Raw genomic sequence first — 20,376 nt, forward strand, 5'->3', positions numbered from 1 at the left:
TCTAACAGCACTCAATGACTCTGGCTAATTCCAATGCCTTATTGAAGTCTAGATTAGCTTCGGCCAGAAAACGCATTTGAATAGTATCATCTCCAATCCCGCATATCAGTCGGTCTCTCAAAATATCACTAATGGATGTTCTGAATTCGCAATGTTCAGCAACATAGTCAGCTATTCTCTCCCTGGAAGCCTATTCCTTGAATTGAACTTGAAGCGCTGCATAGTGTCTGAGGGCTTTGGCCTCAGGTGGTTTTGTACAATTTTTATTAACTCGTTGAAAGTCTTCAAGTCGGGAGAGTTAGGTGACGGGAGGCTGTGGATCAGCCCGTACGTTTTGCTCCTGCATGTGGACAAAATAGTCTTTTTTCCCTCCCCCGCGATGTCGTCAGCAGTAAAAAAGAGCACTAGGCATTTGACATACTGAGACTAGTCATCTGAAATGGGGTCGAATGAAGTGACACGTCTGAACTGCAGCATCATGAATGACTGCGCTTCCAATGGGCTTCCCAGTTAATGATGAATTCAGGTGTTTGGCTACCACAGCTCTCTTGATTGCCATCGACTGATTTGTGTTTTGTCATCTGCAGAGTTGCCCTCTCTCTGGGGTCTCTTATAATTTTCTGTCCAAGCCACTTTTCTTGCATGTACCTCTTTAAATGTATTGCCGCTTTAAGAGCGGTCACCATTTTGTTTCAACTCAGTCTCTGCAGTTGTCGGCTTTACTCTGTTGTGTTTCGCACTCTTTTCGAGCTTTGGCAGGATCCCCGCGATCGCGATTCTGCAAGGTATTTTCTTTTCTCTTTTTAAAAAATTTAAAACTGCAGCGCTGCTTTCTGCTCTGATTGCCGTCCATTTTATAACTTAAGTACAGATTCTCTTTCTAATGTTTTCCTCATCCGTCTTGTGGGTTCTCACTTGGGGTCTTACAATTTTGCTATTTTCATCCTCGTTGCCAATTTTACGTCCTGAGTTTATGAGTTCACTAGTCAAGTAAACTTGAATTACACGCCTTCATGTACACTTGTTAGCTGATGCTTGTTATCAATAATGGAGAGAGACCGACATAAGAACAAACTGATTGTTTATTGCAACAGAAGGCAGAGCACTAAATCCTTGCGTGCTCCCACAACCACCTCCAGCTCTTGACTTACAGTTAACCAGTAGCCTTCGCTGTACATTGATTGGTCAGTACTGTCACATGGTTAGTCCATTTTCGTTCTCTTAAAGGTACATCATACTCCTCTTTATCACGGTATCCTAGTTAATTTTATTTATTAAATAACTATATTGTATCATTTTTTTCTCTTAAAAAATTGCTTTTGAACACTTCTTACCTACTTGGATCCATATTTTCCTCTGTTCAAAAACACATGTAAAATGCCAATTTTTCTTAACAATTTATAACTCTCAGTTCACACCTTACAAGTACACAGCTTTTTTTTTTATTCATTCACAGGATGTGGGCTTTGCTGGCTGGATCATCATTTATGGCCCATCCCCAGTTGCCCTTGAGAAAGCGGTGGTGAGCTGCCTTCTTGAACCGCTGCGGTCCATTGAATCGTTTGATTCTTGAGCACTTGATTTTGTTAGTGGTAACAAAAAAAAGCAGCAAATCACAACATACCTGCAATAATGACAATAGTGCTCCTGTATTACAGTTCAAGCAAATAATTAGGCACTTAACCAATGGAGAAGTTGAAAAAAAAGCAAAAAATTCTGGAAATACACAGCAGGTCAGTTGGCATCTGTAGATAGAAAAGACAAGTTATTGTTTCAGGTGTAATTCGTCACAGACGTTGGAAAGTTCTTAAATCCAATTATGCACAGTGGCAATTTTGGGGGAACACGGCTAAAAAGAAGTTGAGAAATACCTATTTTACTGACCAGGTGCTGGGAATTATAGGAAATTTTGTTATGGAAAAACATAGGCAAAGTTCTGATGGGACAACACAACCTCCAAATATGCAAAGGACACAACAAGCATGATGGTATGTTATGAAAAAGTGAACGTAAGGTCAGAAGAAGCAGAAAAAGTTGCTTGATTTAAAGAAGAGCACAATGGTAAGGCATGATAGAAAGTGGTAGTCATACATGCAAAAGAAATATCACTGCACTGACAGAGAAATGTTAAGTGTAGTTATAATGAAAATTGCAGGTTTACACAGATTACCCCCATGCAATGAAGACAGAACAGGATGTTCTGCCTGAAATAACTTCCATGGGCCTTATCATGCCATTATTATGTTTAAATATGCTATTATGTTTAAAAACTCACCTTGCAATTGATAGGAAGTCAAAGCATAGAGCAGGCATTGAAACTTCAAAGATGAAACTGATCACTTTTACGAGTAAGGACAGCATAGAATTTATGGGGTGAGAAATTGGGCTTGTAGTGCCTGTATTTTGGGCTGTGAGTGTTCTTAGAAATCACAGTTGGGGTGAATCATAACACACAGTATCTTGGTACAGGCTTTAGGCCCCAAGCAGTGAACATCAGCCAGAAGTATGCAGAGGAGGAAGATCATGACATCAAGCAATATGCAACACTGATTTAATGCTGGTGGTGTCACTTTGGAGCTCACCGCTCCAGCCAGCACAATCTCTTAAGCTTGTAAAGTTGACCACACATTTAGCAGCAAGGAAGAAAACCGACCAACACTATTTAAAGCGATTACCAGCTACTTTCAGGTTAGTTGCTGGTTGATTTCCTCTAGCTGTTGCTATGATTCTACAAATGTTTGGTATTTCAAGTTTCAAGTTTCAGTAGGCTACAGGAGTGGTTTGCTGGTGCTGAAGGACTTTATCCTGACATCAGGGGCTGCATTTTATGGGGGAAGAGGGAGTACTGCTTGCCAACTCCCCTCCTTCCCACCCCTCCCCAGAGGCCCCGAACAGACCAACATTTAAACAACCTGCCCTTTCAGTGATAACTCACTGGGGGCAACTAAACAGGCTGAGGGTTGAAATTCTGCCCCTCAGAAGTCCCAGCCTCGAGAGCTGCTGGCCAATCTGATTCATAATATCCAATAAAAGAAGTAAAAAGCCTTATTCCTAAATCAGGCCTGAGTAACTCCCCTGATTGCACCATCCTTAGTTGTTGAGTTTATACTGTAGTATAACAAAACCATGAATTTCAAGAGCCACCATAAATAGACATAAAGGATTGAATTTATTGCAGTTGTAATCAATTACATACGAACATATGAACTAAGAGCAGGAGTAGGCCACTCATCCCCTCGATCCTGCTCTGCCATTCAATAAGATAAGAGCTGATCTGATTGTAACCTCCACTCCACATACCTGCCTACCCCGATAACCTTTTATCCCTTTGTTTATCAAGAATCTATCTAGCAATGCCTTAAAAATATTCACTCTACTTCTGCTGCCTTTTGAGGAGGAGAGTTCCAAAGGCTCACGACCCTCAGAGAAAAAATTTCTCCTCATCTCTGTCTTAAATAAGCGACCCCTTATTTGTAAACTGTGACCCCCGAGTTCCAAGTTCTCCAACAAGAGGAAACATCCCCTCCACATCCACTCTGTCAAGACCCCTCAGGGTCTTAAATGCTTCAAACAAGTCACCTCTTACTCTTCTAAATTCCATTGGATACAAGCCTAGCCTGTCCAACCTTTCCTCTTAAGACAATTCACTCATTCCTGGTAAAGTCTAGCAAACCTTCTCTGAACTGCTTCCAATGCATTTACATCCTTCCTTAAATAAAGAGACCAATATTGTATACAGTACTCCAGATGAGGCCTCACCAGCACCTTGTATAACTGAAGCATAATCTTCCTACTTTTGTAATCAATTCCTCTCACAATAAACAATGATGTACTATGAGCTTTCCTAATTACTTGCTGTACCTGCAAACAAGCCTTTTGTGATTCATGCACTAGGACATCCAGATCCCGATGAATCTCAGAGCTCTGCAACCTCTCACCATTTAGATAATATGCTTCTTTTTTATTCTTCCTGCCAAAATGGACAATTTCACATTTGCCCACATTATACTCCATTTGTCAGACATTTGCCCACTCACTTCACCTATGTCACCTTATAGCCTCCTCACATCCTTTTCACAACTTACTTTCCTATCTTTTTGTCATCAGTAAATTTAGCAACCATACCATCAGTCCCTCAATCCAAGTCATTTATATAAATTGAAAAAGGTTGAGGCCTCAGCACTGATCCCTGTGGCATGCCACTCGTCACATCCTGCCAACCAGAAAAAGACCCATTTATGGCTACTCTCTGTTTCCTGTTAGCCACATCACAGAATCACAGTGCAGAAGAGGCCCTTCGGCCCATCGAGTCTGCACCAACATGTAAGAAACACTTGACCTACCTACCTAATCCTATTTATCAGCACTTGGCCCATAGCCTTGAATGTTATGACGTGCCAAGTGCTCATCCAGGTACTTTTTAAAGGATGTGAGGCAACCCGCCTCCACCACCCTCCCAGGCAGTGCATTCCAGACCGTCACCACCCTCTGGGTAAAAAGGTTTTTCCTCACACCCCCCTAAACCTCCTGCCCCTCATCTTGAACTTATGCCCCCTTGTGACTGACCCTTCAACTAAGGGGAACAGCTGCTCCCTATCCACCCTGTCCATGCCCCTCATAATCTTGTACACCTCGATCAGGTCGCCCCTCAGTCTTCTCTGCTCCAATGAAAACAACCCAAGTCTATCCAACCTCTCTTCATAACTTAGATGTTTCATCCCAGGCAATATCCTGGTGAATCTCCTCTGCACCCCCTGCAGTGCAATCACATCCTTCCTATAATATGACGACCAGAATTGCACACAGTACTCCAGCTGTGGCCTCACCAAAGTTCTATACAACTCCAACATGACCTCCCTAGTTTTGTAATCTATGCCTCGATTGATAAAGGCAAGTGTCCCATATGCCAGCCAATTTTCTTTCCATGTCAATATGTTACCCCAAAACCAGGAGCTTATATTTTCTGCATTAAAGGGTGGAGTCATGCCTGGAACAAAGGAAGATGGTTCTGGTTGTTGGAGGTCAATCATCTCAGTTCCAGGACATTACTGCAAGAGTTCCTCAGGGTAGTGACCTCGGCCCAACCATCTTCAGCTGCTTCATCAATGACCTTCCTTTTATCATAAGGTCGGAAGTGGATATGTTTGCTGATGACAATGTTCAGCATCATTCCTCAGGTACTGTTATTTATATCCCCTATAGTGAAGATTGATGCAAAATACCAGTTCAATTTATCTGCCATCTCTTTATTTTCCATTATTAATTCCCCAGACTCACTTTTTACAGGACCAATGCTCACACTTTTCTTATTTAAATATCTATAGGCCAGAATTTTCCCGTCAGTGATTTGGGGGCGGGGCCCGCTCGCCGATGGGAAAATGATGCGGGATGACGTCGGGAGGAACCCCCGACATCATTTCGGTCCTTATAAATTTTTAGGAAGGCAGGTGGACAGCGAAATCAGCCAATTAAGGCCATTGACAGGCTAATTAAGATAATTAAAGATCTGCCTGTCCAACCTTAAGGCTGGCAGGCAGGCCAGGAGCCCCAGTGGGCTTCTGATAAAACATGAAACCTCTTCCACTGGCGGGATGAGGTTTCATGTCCATTTTTAAAAAGTCTAATAAAATTTATGTCATTTTTATTAACATGCCCCATCTCGTGTGACATTGTCACATGAGGGGGACATGTTAATAATTTTTTAATTTTTCTATTTTTTGAGTTTTCTTACCTGTCAGTAATCTCCCTGAGACAGGACTTTGCCTCAGGGAGCAGTGCGCTCTTTCGTGTGCATGCGCGAAAGAGCGCACTTTGACAGGTGGGGAATCCCTCCCCCCATACAGGAAGCGCATAGCGCTTCCTGTCGGGCAGGCCGCTGGGCCGGCCTTAATTGGCTCGCCCAATCAAAATGGCCCCATTTCGGTGGCGGGGGTCAGCTGTCTGCCTGCCGCCGAGTCAGTGGGGCTCGCCCGCATTCCAAGGGCAAAATTCTGCCTATAGAAACTCTTACTATCCGTCTTTATATTTCTAGCTAGCTTCCTCTTATACTCTAAGTTTTCCCTCCTTATTAATCTTTTTGTCTTGCTTTGTTGTTCTTTGCTGTACAATCTTCTGACCTGCCACCCGTCATTGCACATATATGCTTTTTCTTTAAGTTTGATACTGTCTCTAGCTTTTTCCGTTAACCACGGATGGTGGGTCTCTCCCTTGCAAGTTTTCTTCCTCATTGGAATGTACCTATTCTGTATATTCTGAAATATCCCTTTAAAAGTCTGCCACTAGTTATGGAAGGCATGCTCTCACCAGTAAAACCATTCTGAAGACAATTGAACCAAAAAATCCAGTGATGCTGTAGCATTTTTCCCAAAGACAAAGTCTAGAGATTATGTGTGGTGGTGGTTGGGGAAGTCAGCATGTTTCCCGATGGACAGTGGGCTGGGTGAACACGCATGATCTTCCACTTTTCAGCTTGTTCTACATGAGTGAGGAGTTCGGCAAATCTTGTGGCGGGATGGGCAGGAAGTCGCCTGCCCTGGCATTGCCTCATGGGGTTGGAAGTCCTGGTGCCATATTTAATGGGCGCCCAGACAGACATTCACTCATTGCAGGCCAGGAGCTCCACATTACTCCTCCAGAGTCCTTGCAAATGCAGCTCATACTGGAGAAGCTTGCAAATGTGAGCTATCATATCCCAGGACATAAGGCGATGCCTCCGGCGTTGCCTTTTGCTCATCTACAGACAAGAGCACAGCCAGAAAAACACCCATGCTCACAGTTGCAGCAGTCCATGTTTGCCAGCCTCTTGACCTTATGGAGGCCCCGCTGCCTCTTGCTGATCGGGCCCTTGCTCCTCATGGCCCTGTGCCAACAGGCAATGGGCGCTCCATCCCCTCATCTGGATGAGAGGCACTACTAAGGCAGGGTTGCCTGCAGCCTGTGTTACAGACAGGAGGGGGTCTGTTCAACAGCACTGTTTTCCTCTTACCACCTGTCCGTAAACAGAAGGGGCAGCATTTTGAGGTCCCTCCCGATGGTGGGATCTTCCGGTCCTGCTGAAGTCAAGGACTATTGAACAGCTCACTGCATTTTCCTGCTGTGATGGGGCCGTAAAATTCCATCCAACATGCTTTGAATTCATTTTTTTTAAGATTAAGCTTTGGTGTATTTTCCAAATCCCTCGGTTTACGTGTGATCCAATTTTACTAATAACCCCACAGCAATCTTGAGTTAGAATTAACTCAGAATGTTTTTTATTTTTACACATTCAAAACTTGTGAAAAGGAGTGTTTGTGGCTTCCCACTCCACATTCACACAATAAAGGGAGGAATAGAGGGAAGGAGGCTTACAGTACAAGGACCACGAGAAGACTGAATATTGGTTCATGTGAGTTCCAGTGTCCCAAAGTCAGAGTCCAAAGAGGAAGTCTTTCATGTAGGCATTTGATGGTTGGCTGGCCGGAAACCAGTATTGTATGATTCACTTTTTCAGGTGGCGTTGATGTCACAAGATGAAGTAGGTGTGCAGAGATAGCATCAGTTCTATAGGCGAGGATACAAAATCTTCCAGTAGAGTCACGTTAGATGGGCGGGTGGTCCAACCTGCTTCTGTGTGGCCTGCCAGTTGGCTGTTAAACAGCAGACTGGCTGCACAGCTCAGAAAGGTAAAATTAAACTGCTCAGAAGGCCGGAGTCTTGGATCATGTGATCTTCCTTCTCCCATGACTCCAAAAAAGGATGTTTATCCAGCGTCTGGAATTTGGCTTTGTATGCAGGACTTATAATGTCTCAGCCATTATGAAAGGGGCATTGAGGGTCTGTTGTTTGGGAAGGCATTGCCTCAACAGATCCATGGACTCAGCTCACAAGGTTGGCTTATCAAATGCAAATGGCAATCCTATAGCTCCTTTTTAAAATTGGTTTGTACAGTCCCAGGTGGTCTGGGAAATTCCTTAGGCATAACAACTTAGGAGGTGTGACATTTCCAAAACTGAGAGGAGAATTCTTTTGGTCTAGAGACTGTGGGGGATAGTTTCCAGACAGAGGGTCAGCCATCTTAATTATCTTTGTTCAGCAGAAAAGTCATATTTAAAAATAAGAAATAGTAATAAGGATAAAGTTTTTAAATATATGCAGGGTTGGATTTCTGTTCCATGTTGGAGGAACCCAACACCTGCATCATTGACGCTTCAGTAGATGTGTGAATGAATTGAAGTGATAAGTTACTGAGCATGTCCTTTACAGGGTTCCTTCCATCTCAAAGCCAACAAGCCAGTCCTTCACCTGGTCTCCATTTAGACATGGCATTCCCACCCCACCCCTCCCAAGTAAAGAACATACTGGAGGACCAGAGATGGATGTTCTTCCCATTCCTACATGAATGCATATGGAGACAATGCTCTTTGGCCAGGGTAATGAGAACCATGTGCAGGAAGCCTCATGTGGACACTTTTTCACTTGCCTCCACTACCCTTGGAACTCTATAGAGAGACAATTGCCTTGGCAGCATAGAAAACCAACTGCATAATCCTTTGTCAGCCATGCCCATCCACTTGGGAGGATGAAGGTTTGGAGTCGTGTGTTGGCTGCCTTCCACCAGCCATACCCCTTGGGGACATCCACCTCCTTCCCTCCTCTATTTATCCCTGCCTCTGACTGCAGTCAATGGCATAGGGCACAGAATGGAAGCCAGCTTCACACCTTGCTGAGATCTTGAGGTTATGAGACCCGTGAGTCAGGAGCAAACCTGCTGCCGTATTGGCTTCACCATAGAATGAAGATCACAATTGAGCATTGTTGTCATCCAGTTTCCTCGTGATTATTAGGGTGTCTCTTTAGTTGGCCAATTGTGCTGACCTTGAACTGCACCCATCCAAAAAAGCCCTCCTCCCACTTTAAGTCATCGTAGTTTCACATGGAATGGAAAGATGGTGCGCCGAACTTACTAAACATGTTCCACCATCTTCTACCTTCCCCTTGTCACCCACCCACTTCCACCCATCATCATAGACCCACGCAGTGTCACCTTTTGTCTCCATTCTGTCACCCTTGAACCTCCCCCCATTACCCTAGGCCCTATAACCATCCAATTCTACATGCCATTCCTCCCCTCAGAGCCAACGCCCATTACTGTCCCCATGCCCACCCTGACCCTGCCCCCTCACCTTATCAAGCCACCTGCTTTGACCCCTCCATGACCCACCCAATGATACCTTCACCTGCCAGATTCACACCCTAAACTTGCCACCCTATCACATCCCGCTTCCCCCTGTGACTGACTGTTCCCTCCTACAACCAGTAACCTGAGTTCACCCCCTCCCCCCGCTCCCCCAGGATCCCATCATCGGCTTCATTGAATCCACCCTCTAAGACATTCTCCCCCTTCCCTGGATAACCTCCTCATCTTCCCCCATAAGCCTGCCTCCTCTGTCCAGCATAGGAGCTGTCTATGAAACACAAACATCCAAATTGCTAATTGCTATCTTAAGGATAGGTGAAAGCAGCATCTACGTACCTTGAAGTCGCTGATGAAGTTAAGCCACCAGGTGTATGCCAGTCATGTACAGCGTGAAATAGGCCACTCTAGTTATCCGCAAGTGGGGCACTTAATTTGGAGTGAGCATGTGCTTCTGGCGAGTTGAATTTTCAATGAACATTCATGAGATGCAAATTAATGCAAATATGGTTCCCGGCGTAGATCATTGGGAAAGTCAAACCACCTTTAACCTGCAATCAAAGTCAGGACTACAAAATTCCAAATTGATTTCCTGATGGCGGGAAACAGACTTTTGTAATCACTCCAAATTTTGTGCCCCCACCACAATTCTTGCAGCTGACAGGAACAGAAAATTTTGCCTAATATTGCTGCTGTATACAAAAGTAGATCATAAGAGAAGTGGCTAACATTAGGTCCTCTTTTCCCTGCTTTTCTTCTCACTTCTTGAGTTGGTAGCATCATCTCTGTTCTAGTCTTGCAGTGGGTCAGTGGTTCTGTAGCAGAAAAATTGGCTGCCTTCTTGATGACAGCCAAAATCAAGCAGTAGTTCTGACATATTAAGCCAGATTTTGGCCAAATATTGGCCAGCACCTTCTAGCAAGGATATGAATATCATGTGAATTGCGACTTGCTACAAGATGATTTGCAACACTCTGCCGTTAGTTTTACAAAGATGGCATCTCTGCTTAATCTCCCTTTAGATTTCATAAAATGCTGTATTTGTGCATTAATTGCCCATTAAACTTACTTTGAAAGTTAAAGCTAATAAATATCAGCACAAGTAACTCTTTCGAGTACAAACACGTTTCCATCTGTTTTTCAGATGAATTTACATTGTTTCATAGTTTGTCATTGTGAAATTTGAACTCTTGATTCATAGTTTGCCATTGTGAGATTTGAACTCTTGAGCTTAGGGTTACAAACTTAGTACCATAACCACTTGGCTATTTAGGCCAAGCCTCCAGCACAAGTACCCCTTTAACAATGTGGTAATTGTTAATGACTATCAATCAATCCCTCTTGTCCATAAAGTAAGCTATTGTGTGCAGTGTCGTTTCTTCAGATTGTGAAACGTTTTGGGACATTTTTAAAATGTCATTTTTTTCTTTCTTTTACGTCACTGCTTTTTCTTTCATGCTTAATCCAATTTTTCTTTCCTAATCTTTCTTTTTCTTTCTCTACTGAATTTGACACTGAACTTACCTACTTTAATTCACTCTCCTTCTAAGTCCTCCCTCTGTTTCTTTCCCAATCCTTTAATCTAATTGACTAAGGAGATACACTGTCTTGTTCACTAGATGTTGCCTTCACTGTGCTGTTATTAGCATGCATTTCCAGTAACACTGTGGGTTTTTTTTCAATTACCAATGTGCAATTCTAAGTCCACCCAACAGGGCGCACAAGATACCCTGCTGCAGTAAAATTTGGCCCATTGATTAGTGCAAGAGGCAAAATAGAGAGAGTGGCTAATTCCAGTATTCACCAATGTATTTATGAAGAAGCTGTAAATTAACCCTTCTTCCTCTAACTATGAAGAATGCTGCATTTATGATCCATGAATTAACACCGAAATATCTGCTATAAATTACCCATTATTGTAATGCTGTGTTAAAAGCTATCTTTCATTTGCTCTAGACTGCTAGTTGTACTGTTGCAGCAAACTACAATGTGTGAGATAAATCAGCAAGACAATGAGGTAAGTGAAGAAGTGTTTTGTTTTTCACTTGTTGATTACATTGTTCAAATAAACCTTTGAGAACTAACAATGTAACAATGTTAGGGCCATAGCTTGTGCTAATAATAACTTGTGTTCTAATCCCCTACAGTAATTTAGGCAGAAGTTCTCGAAATGGAGAAAGGGCAGGAATGGCTGATAACACTGATCTTCCTCCTAAATTGAAACAAGAGATTGGGAGACCCTGCTGAAATTCACAGCCTACATTTTTTGTGTCATATTTTCAAGTGTGTAAACTTTCACAAGAAAATATGTAAGAACGTAAGGAAGTACAGGACTGGAAAATATCTTTTGGCCCATCGAATCAGTCCCAGAATTTGAAAATGTAAAACACTGTTCACTATTACAATCCTCAATTGATTCTCCTAAAATACCAGGCCAGCTCCCTCTTCTCCCAGTGTCCTTGCAAACGACCTTCTCCAATCTCCCTGCCTTCTCCAAAGTCCTTGAACATGTTATGGCCTCCCAAATCCTTTCCCTTCTTTCCTGGAGCTCTGTGCTTGAATCCCTCTAATCAGGTTTCCTCCTGTCACAGAACTGAAACAGCTCTTATCAAAGTCACAAATTGTATCCTATGTGACTTGCAAAAAAGCTAAATTTCCCTCCTCATCCTTCTCAACCCGCCTGCAGCCTTTGACACGGTTGACTACACCAGCCTCCTTGAATGCCTCTGTGCTGTTGTCCAGCTGGCTGGAACTGGTCTCACCAAGCTTTATTCTTAATTATCTAATCGTAGCCAGAGGATCACAGGTAATGGCTTCTCTTTCTGCTCTCACACTGTTACCTCTGCTGTCCTCCAAGGATCTGTCCTTGCACCAGCCCTCCCATATTTCTGATCTACATGCTTTCACTTGGAAGCCAGCATTAGTTTTCACATGTACGTTGATGACACCCAGATCTACTTTACCATCACCTCTCCCAACTCCCCCATTCTCCCTAGCAGTCCCTCGAAGCGAGGAAGACACTTGCCACAGAACCCCTAGAGTCTTGTGCCTGGAGTCTTTTAGCATGGGGAGGCTGTTGTGCTGCAGCTACCACATGATACTGGCTGACTAGGAAGCTCCTCCAATCTTATCAAGTGCCTTATTGGAAGGATTTGCAGGTTGATAATCAATGTAATGGCCACATTACGAACACACCTTCTGTGGCCATCAAGTCCTAACATAGAAATCAAACCCAGAGCTCCTGGCTCAAAGGTAGGGATGTTACCCAATGCACCACAAGAGCTCCTACTTCTCCATTGTTGCTAAATTATCAGCCTGCTTATCCAACATTCAGTCCTGGTTGAGCAGAAATTCCCCAAAATTAAATATCAGGAACACTGAAGTTATTATTTTTGGTCCCCACTCCAAATCCCATTCCTGAACAATTCCTTCTCCCTGGCAACAGTCTGAGATTAAGCCAGCCCATTCGTAAACGTGGTGTCATATTTGCCCCCAAATTGAGCTTCTGACCTCATATTCATGCAATCTTTAGGGTAGCCCATTTCTACCTCTGTAACATCACCCAACTTTACCCCGTCTCCGCTCATCTCCTACTGAAATCGCCATTCATGCCTTCATTACCTCTGGACTTGACTATTCCAACACATGTCTGGCTGGTCTCCCACATTCTACCCACTGCAAATGTTTGTTCATCCAAACCTCTGCTGCCCATGTCTTGAACCAGGTCCCGTTCCCCTATTGCCCCTGTGCTTGCTGACCTACATTAGCTCCCTGTCACGCAATGTCTTATTTTTAAAAATCTCATCATTGTTTTCGAATTCCTTCATGGCTTTCTCCTTCCCTATCCATGTGATCTCCTCCATCCCCACAACCCTCTAAGGTATCTGTGCTCTTCCAATTCTGGGCTCTTCTGGATCCTAGATTTTAATTGCTCCATCAGTTGCCTAGGCCTCAAGCTCCAGAATACAACCCTCCTTACATCTCTCTACGTTTCTACCTTGCTTTCCTCCTTTAAGGTATTCCTTAAAACTTACCTCATTGACCAAGCTTTTAGCCATCTGATATAATATCTCCTTAAGTGGCTCAGTGTCACACTTTGTTTTATAATACTTCAACGAAGCACCTATTGAAGTATCTATGTTGCTGTTCTACTTAACTGGGAGTCAATCTAGAGCAGCGAGCACAGGGGTAATGGGCGAATGGGACTTGGAGCAAGTTAGGAAAGGGGCAACAAAGTTTTGGATGAGTCGAGTTTATGCAGGATGGAAGATGGGAGGCTGGCCAGGAGAACATTGGGATGGTCAGGTCTGGAGGTAACAAAGGCATGGATGAGTGTTTTAGCAGCAGATCAACTGCAGCAGGGGTAGAGTCTGGCAATATAATGGAGGTGGAAGTAAGCAGTCTTGGCGATGAAGTGGATTTGTGATCAAAAACACACCTAGGTATCAACTAAGACAGTAAGGTTATGAACAGTATGAATCAACCTCAGAAACTGCCAGGAAGAGATGGAGTCAGTGGCTGGAGAACAGAATTCATAGTGAGGTTTGAAGACAATGGGCTGAATTTTATCATTGTGGCTGGGGCTCCGATGATGGGTTGGAAAACCGGGGGCAACCCCACTTGGCCATTTGCAGGATCACCGTGCACATTTCCCGGGGTCAGGCAACTAATAGGTTGCATCGGGGCTGCCCTTTAAAGCATGGCCACCCACCACCAGCAACTGCTGGCCCATCAGAGTACTGACAGCTCAGAAGCGCCACTGCTAAGGCTGTGAATGGGTGAAAAGAACACCACAGAAGCATGATACCCTCTCAACCAGGTAAATGGGATCTGGGCACCAGGGCCTCTCAGGCAGGCACTGGCAAAGAGGATGGACGGGTTGGTGAGCACAGGGAGAGGTGTTGCTGCTGGGTGGCAATTGCTGCCCATGGGCTCTTGTGTGGGCCACAAAGTTCCCGAATAAGAGCGACTACCCTGAACCTGCAAGGAAGCTGCCAGGGTTGTTATGGATAGGAGGGTGTGACTGCAGGTGAGGCAGATATGGGGACCCAGGGGGTAGCGTTCGAGGAGCCTTGGCCCCTGCAACTGTCCAACAGTTACAAGTTTCTTGAAAACTATGTGGACGAGAGAGGGGACTGCAGGGAAGATGAGCAAACTGACCACAGCACCGCGGTACAGGGATTCAACAAGTGGGGGCAGGAAATAGGAACATAGTAGTGATTGGGGACAGTATAATTAGGGGAATAGATACTGGTCTCTGCAGCCGTGAATGTGAGTCCCAAAGGCTGAGTTGCCTACCCAGTGCCAGGGTTAAGGACATCTCCTCAGGGCTGAAAAGGAACTTGGATTGGGAGGGAAGGGATCCAGTTATCGTCATCCACATTGGTACCAACAACATTGGTAGGACTAGAAAGGGGGTCCTGCTGAAAGAATTTGAACAGTTCAGTTAGGAGCTAAATTAAAAAGCAGAACCTCCGAGGTAATAATCTCAGGATTGCTACCTGAGCCACTGGCATAAGGTAAATAAAGTTAAATGCATGGTTCAAAGGTTGGTGGGGGAGGAATGGGTTTCAGTTCATGGGGTAAAGGCAAAGTACTGCGGATGCTGGAATTCTGAAACAAAAACAAAAAGTGCTGGAAAAACTCAGCATATCTGACAGCATTTGTGGAGAGAAAGACAGAGTTAACATTTCGAGTCCCTACAGATGCTATCAGACCTGCTGAGATTTTCCAGCACTTTTTGTTTTCTTTCAGTTCATGGGGCACTGGCACCAGTACTGGAGTAGAAGGTAGCTGTTCCGGGGCGGGCTTCACTTGAACCTGGTGAATAAATAGAGCTGTAAACTAAATAGAGGGGGGGGGGGGGGGGGGGGCGGAAGGTTCTAGAAAGGGGATACGTAGGCTTACAAAGCAAAAGGATATGGCAGAATTGCAGGGCAGCTATTTAGGGAATGATACCCAGAGTGTGATAGGAATGGACAGAGTGTATAGACAGAAAATAAAACAGAAAATAGGGTCAAAAGGGGAAAAATGGTAAAAAGACAAAATTAATGGCACTTTACTTAAATGTACGTAGTATTCAGAACAAAATAAATAAATTAATGGCACAAATAGAGGTTAAAGGGTATGATCTTATAGCCAAAACAGAGACATGGTTCCAAGGATATCAAAGCTGGGAACTAAATATTTAGGGGTATGTAGTTTTTCGAAAGGACGGGCAAGAAGGAAAGTGTGGTGGGGTAGCATTGTTAGTATGAGATGGAATAAGTGTGGTAGCAAGAAATGATCTTGGATGGGAAGATGTAGAATCCATTTGGGTGGAGGTAAGAAATAACAAGGGGAAGAAGATATTGGTGGGGTCTATAGGCCCCCTAACACAGTAACTATACTGTGGTACAGAGAATAAGTCAGGAAGTAATGAGGGCATGTAAAAAAGGCAGTATATTAATCATGGGTGACTTTAATCTTCATGTAGATTGGGAAAATCCAATTTGCAGAGGCAGCCACGAGCAAGGATTCACAGAGTGCATTCAGGACAGTTTCCTCGAACAATATGTTGTGGATCCAACCAGGGATCAAGCTATTTTGGATCTATTAATGTGTAATAAGGCAGGTTTAATAAATGATCTCAGGGTAAAAGATCCCCTAGGAAACAGTGACCATAATATAACAGAATTTAGCATTCAGCTTGAGAGTGAGAAACTTGGGTCAGAAACAACTGTGCCAAACTTAAATAAGGGTAATTACAAAGGAATGAAGGCAGAGTTGGCAGGAGTGGACCAGGAAAGGAGTTTAGCAGAAAAGAGGGTTGATGAACAATGGCAGACATTTAAGAAAATAGGTCATGACTTACAAACAAGATATATCCCAGCGAGGAAGGAGGATTCTCGAGAGGGGATAAACTAACCATGTTTAACCAAGGAAGTTAAGGATAGTATCAAATTGAAAGAAAAAACATACAATGTGGCAAAGATTAGTGGTAAACCAGAGGATTGAGAAAGTTTTAAAAACCAAAAAAAATGACCAAAAAATAATAAAGAGGGAGAAAATAAACTTTGAGGGTAAACTAACAAGTAATGTAAAAATAGACAGTAAGAGTTTCTTTAAATATATAAAAAGGAAGAGAGAGGCTAAAGTGAACATAGGCCCCTACAGAATGAGGCTGGGGAAATAATAATGGGGAACAAGGAAATGGCAGAGGAGTTGAATAAATACTTTGCAACAGTCTTCACAGTAGAAGACACGAATAGCATTCCAAAAATACTAAATAATCAAGGGACAAAAGGTGGGGGGAAGAAATAAATACAATAACTATTACTACAGAAAAAGTACTAGGGAAACTAATGGGGCTATAGGCCGATAAGTCCCCTGGACCTGATGGGTTGCATCCTAGGATATTAAAGGGCGTAGCTACAGAGATAGTGGATGCACTGCTGGTAATCTTCCAAGAATCCTTAGATTCTGGAATAGTCCCAGAGGATTGAAAAACTGCCAGTGTAACACCCTAATTCAAAAAGGGAGGGAGATAATAAAACAGGTAACTATAGGCCAGTTGGCTTAACATCCGTCATTGGGAAAATGTTAGAGTCTATTATAAAGGATATAATAATAAAGCATTTAGAAATGCATATAATCAAGCAGAATCAGCATGGCTTCATGAAGGGGAAGTCATGCCTGATAAATTTATTAGAATTCTTTGACGAGGTAACAAGCAGGATAGGTGAAGGGGAACCAGTAGATGTAATATATTTGGATTTCCCAAAGGCATTCGATAAGGTATCGCACGTTAGTCTACTTAATAAGGGTCCATGGTGTTGGGGGTAGTATATTAGCATGGATAGAGGATTGGCTAGCTAATAGAAGACAGAGATTTGGGATAAGGGGGGCATTTTCAGGATGGTAACCTGTAACTAGTGGAGTGCCACAGGGATCAGTGCTGGGGCCACAATTATTTACATTGTATATTAATGACTTGGATGAGGGAAGTGAATATACTATCGTCAAGTTTTTGGAAGACACAAAAAATAGGTGGGAAGGTGAGGATGACACAAAATGTCGACGGAGGGATATAGACAGTTTAAGTGAGTGGGTAAAAACTTGGCAGATGGAATATAATGTGGGAAATTGTGAGGTTATACACTTTAACAGGAAGAATAGAGGAGCTGAATATTATTTAAAGGAGAAAGACCACAGAAAGCTGCAGCACAGAGGGATTCAGGGGTCTTCGTGCATGAATCCCAAAAAGCTAGCATATGAGTTCAGCAGGTAATAGGGAAGGCAAATGGAATGTTGGCCTTTATTTCAAAGGGAATGGAGTATAGAAATAGGGAAGTCTTGCTAAAACTATACAAGGCACCAGTTGGACAACAACTAGAATACTGTGAACAGTTTTGGTCCCCTTAACTAATGAAAGATGCACTGGCATTGGAAGCAGTCCTGAGAAGGTTCACTAGGTTGATCCCAGGTATGGAGGGATTTTCTTATGAGGAGAGGTTGAGTAGGTTGGGCCTGTACTCTTTGGAGTTTAGAAGAATGAGAGGCAACCTTATTGAAACATATAAGATTCTTCAGGGGCTTGATGCTGAGAGGTTGTTTCCCCTTGTTGGAGAGCCTAGGATCAGAGGGCATAATCTCAGAGTAAGGGGTTACCCATTTAAGACAGAGATGAGGAGGAATTTCTTCTCTCAGAGGCTAGTCAATCTGTGGAATTCTTTACTGCAAAGGGTTGCAGAGGCTGGGTCATTAAGTATATTCAAGGCTGAGAAACAGATTTTTAATCATTAAGAGAATCAAGGATTATGGGGAAAAGGAAGGAAAGTGGAGTTGAGGATTATCAGATCAGCCAAGACCTCACTGAATGGCAGAGCAGACTTGATGGGCCAAATAAACTATTTCTGCTCCTACGTCTTATAGGGTTCACTGGGCAGTAGGCCCACCTACCAGTGGTAAAATGTGGTGGAAAAAAAGCCCTGAAATGGCCAAATAAGGGGCTTAATTGGCCTCTGGGTGGGAGGACTGTTCTTCCCTGTTGCTGGCAAATGGCATAACAGAAAAAAGTTGGGCACTCCATCCCAGCCTTCCCTCACCATTTTATGAGTCCCTCCACACCCAATTCATCCCTTGAAGGCTGGGAAGATCCAACCCTATGACTTCAGTCTTTCCAATGTTTATTTGGAGAAAATTTTTGCTGATCCAGTACTGGATGTCAGAGTGTAACAAATCGGAGACAGTAGAGTGGCCAAGAGAGATTGTGGTGAAGTAGAGCTGAATGTTGTTAGCATACATGTGGACCATGAGATCATGTTTTCAGATGATGTCGCCAAGAGCCAGCATGTCGATGAAAAATAGGAGGTACCAAGGATAAATCCTAGCGGGATTCCAGAAGTAACGGAGCAGAAGCAGGAAGAGGAACAGAGAAGCCTCCCATCTCCGGTGGAAAGATAAGACCCAAGTATCTCTGAAAATTTCTTTAGTTTCACTTTTAAATTCATAATACAATTGACCCCTTCATTATGTTACAGTTATGTAACAGCCAACAAGCCAGTCGCTGTTTAATTTATTTTAGGACGCATTCCAAAGAAAAATTAGTTTCAAAGCATAAGCCAGTAAAACTGTTTGTCCCACGTTTTTGAACGTTTGTTTCTTTATCCTCCAGGGTATGACCCCACTTCATTGGGCTGCTTTTCATAACCGGCCACAGCACGTCCAGGCCTTACTACAGAAAGGAGCTGACCCAACATTAGTTGACAAAAACTTTAAAACAGCCCTTCACTGGGCAGTGCAGGTAAGATTATTTCCTAAATCAAATTCAGTTGCTTAGGATAGTTGGGGTAAATGAACTGCACAATGTGGAACCTACACATAGAAACCAGGGTCAGGATTTTATGTCCCATGCCCGACCCGATTGTGCGTAAAATCATGCGTGATGATGTCGGGCGAGCATCCCACCGTCGTCGTGCACTTACACTTTCTTTTGGTCAGTGGGCGCGCACGAGAGTCGGCAGCGCACCCGCTGACAATTAAGAGATCTATTAAGGCCCTTAAGCAGGTAATTAATTTTTCGCTGCCTGTCCAACCATTCGGATGGCGGGTAGGTGAATAGACCAGGTGGATTATTTATGAAACCTCATCCAGTTTCCAAAAATAATTAAAAAAAATTTTTAAACATCATTTTAAACATGTCCCTCTTCATGTGAATGTCACTCATTTTTAAATATTTATTTTTGTGTCCACAATTGTTCAGCTCCCTGAGGCAGCTCTGTGCCCTCAGGGAGCTTTCAGTGCGCGCTCCCCTGCACATGCACAGACTTCTGTGCTCAAAACCCTCCCGTCCCCATGGCAGCGTTCAGCTCCTTCAGTGCATGTTTCACGCTGGCTGGCCGTTATTTGGCCAGCCAGTATGAAATCGCGGTCGGGGCCCGATTGTGGGCGGCGGTGCCTTTCGTAGCCACCTGGGCCTGCCTGCTGCGCCCACCTGACAACTGGAAAATCCTGCCCCAGGAAAAGTTTAGATTCAATTTCTGTCATGTTCTTAGTTAGCTGCTCTTAGGTGGTATACAATTGTTACAATACAATTCGTTTCAGTGTCTTCTGGCTAGGTAAGGCAGAGAAAAAATCAGGAAGAGTTTCTTCCCTGGGTGACATCTAAAAATAGATGTTTTTTTCCTAACTGGGGATGGGATAAAAATTTAAATTACATATACTGATTGAGGGGATTGTGTGGATTATGGTACAATGTTGTACTTACAAAGAAATAAACAATAGGTATTTATTTCCACTAATTTTAAATGTATTTCCACCATTGTTTATTTCTACCTTTTAGTATTCCCCCACCCCCCACTAGAGCTATCTGTACCTTATCTGTCCTGTCTTCTACTCTTAATTAGCACATTCCTTTAGATAATATCACCACCTTCAACACTTCTTTGTTCTTTTGTCTGTGACAGCTTTTGATTATCTTCTCCTATCACTGGCTGCTTGTCCCAACAACGCCCCCCCACCCCCCACCCCCCTTAAACCAGCTTATATTTCATCTCTTTCCTAATTTTACTTAGTTCTGTTGAAGGGTCATGAGGACTCGAAATGTCAACTGTACTCCTCTCCGCCAATGCTGCCAGACCTGCTGAGTTTTTCCAGGTATTTCTGTTTCTGTTTTTGTTTTGGATTTCCAGCATCTGCAGTTTTTTGTTTTTATCCCTACCTCC

General features: G+C 43.4%; 1 protein-coding gene across 1 annotated transcript in view; it reads left to right on the forward strand.

Annotated features, from left to right (window-relative positions):
* Positions 1 to 20,376, forward strand: part of ankrd55 (ankyrin repeat domain 55) — a 147,162-nt gene that overhangs the window by 29,155 nt on the left and 97,631 nt on the right. The window contains exons 5-6 of the mRNA XM_041183205.1: positions 11,129 to 11,189; positions 18,828 to 18,956. Of these exons, the coding sequence (XP_041039139.1) occupies positions 11,129 to 11,189; positions 18,828 to 18,956 (190 nt within the window). The remainder of the gene's footprint in view (positions 1 to 11,128; positions 11,190 to 18,827; positions 18,957 to 20,376) is intronic.

Source organism: Carcharodon carcharias, chromosome 1 (assembly GCF_017639515.1).
Source record: "Carcharodon carcharias isolate sCarCar2 chromosome 1, sCarCar2.pri, whole genome shotgun sequence".
Taxonomy (NCBI): Eukaryota; Metazoa; Chordata; class Chondrichthyes; order Lamniformes; family Lamnidae; genus Carcharodon; species Carcharodon carcharias.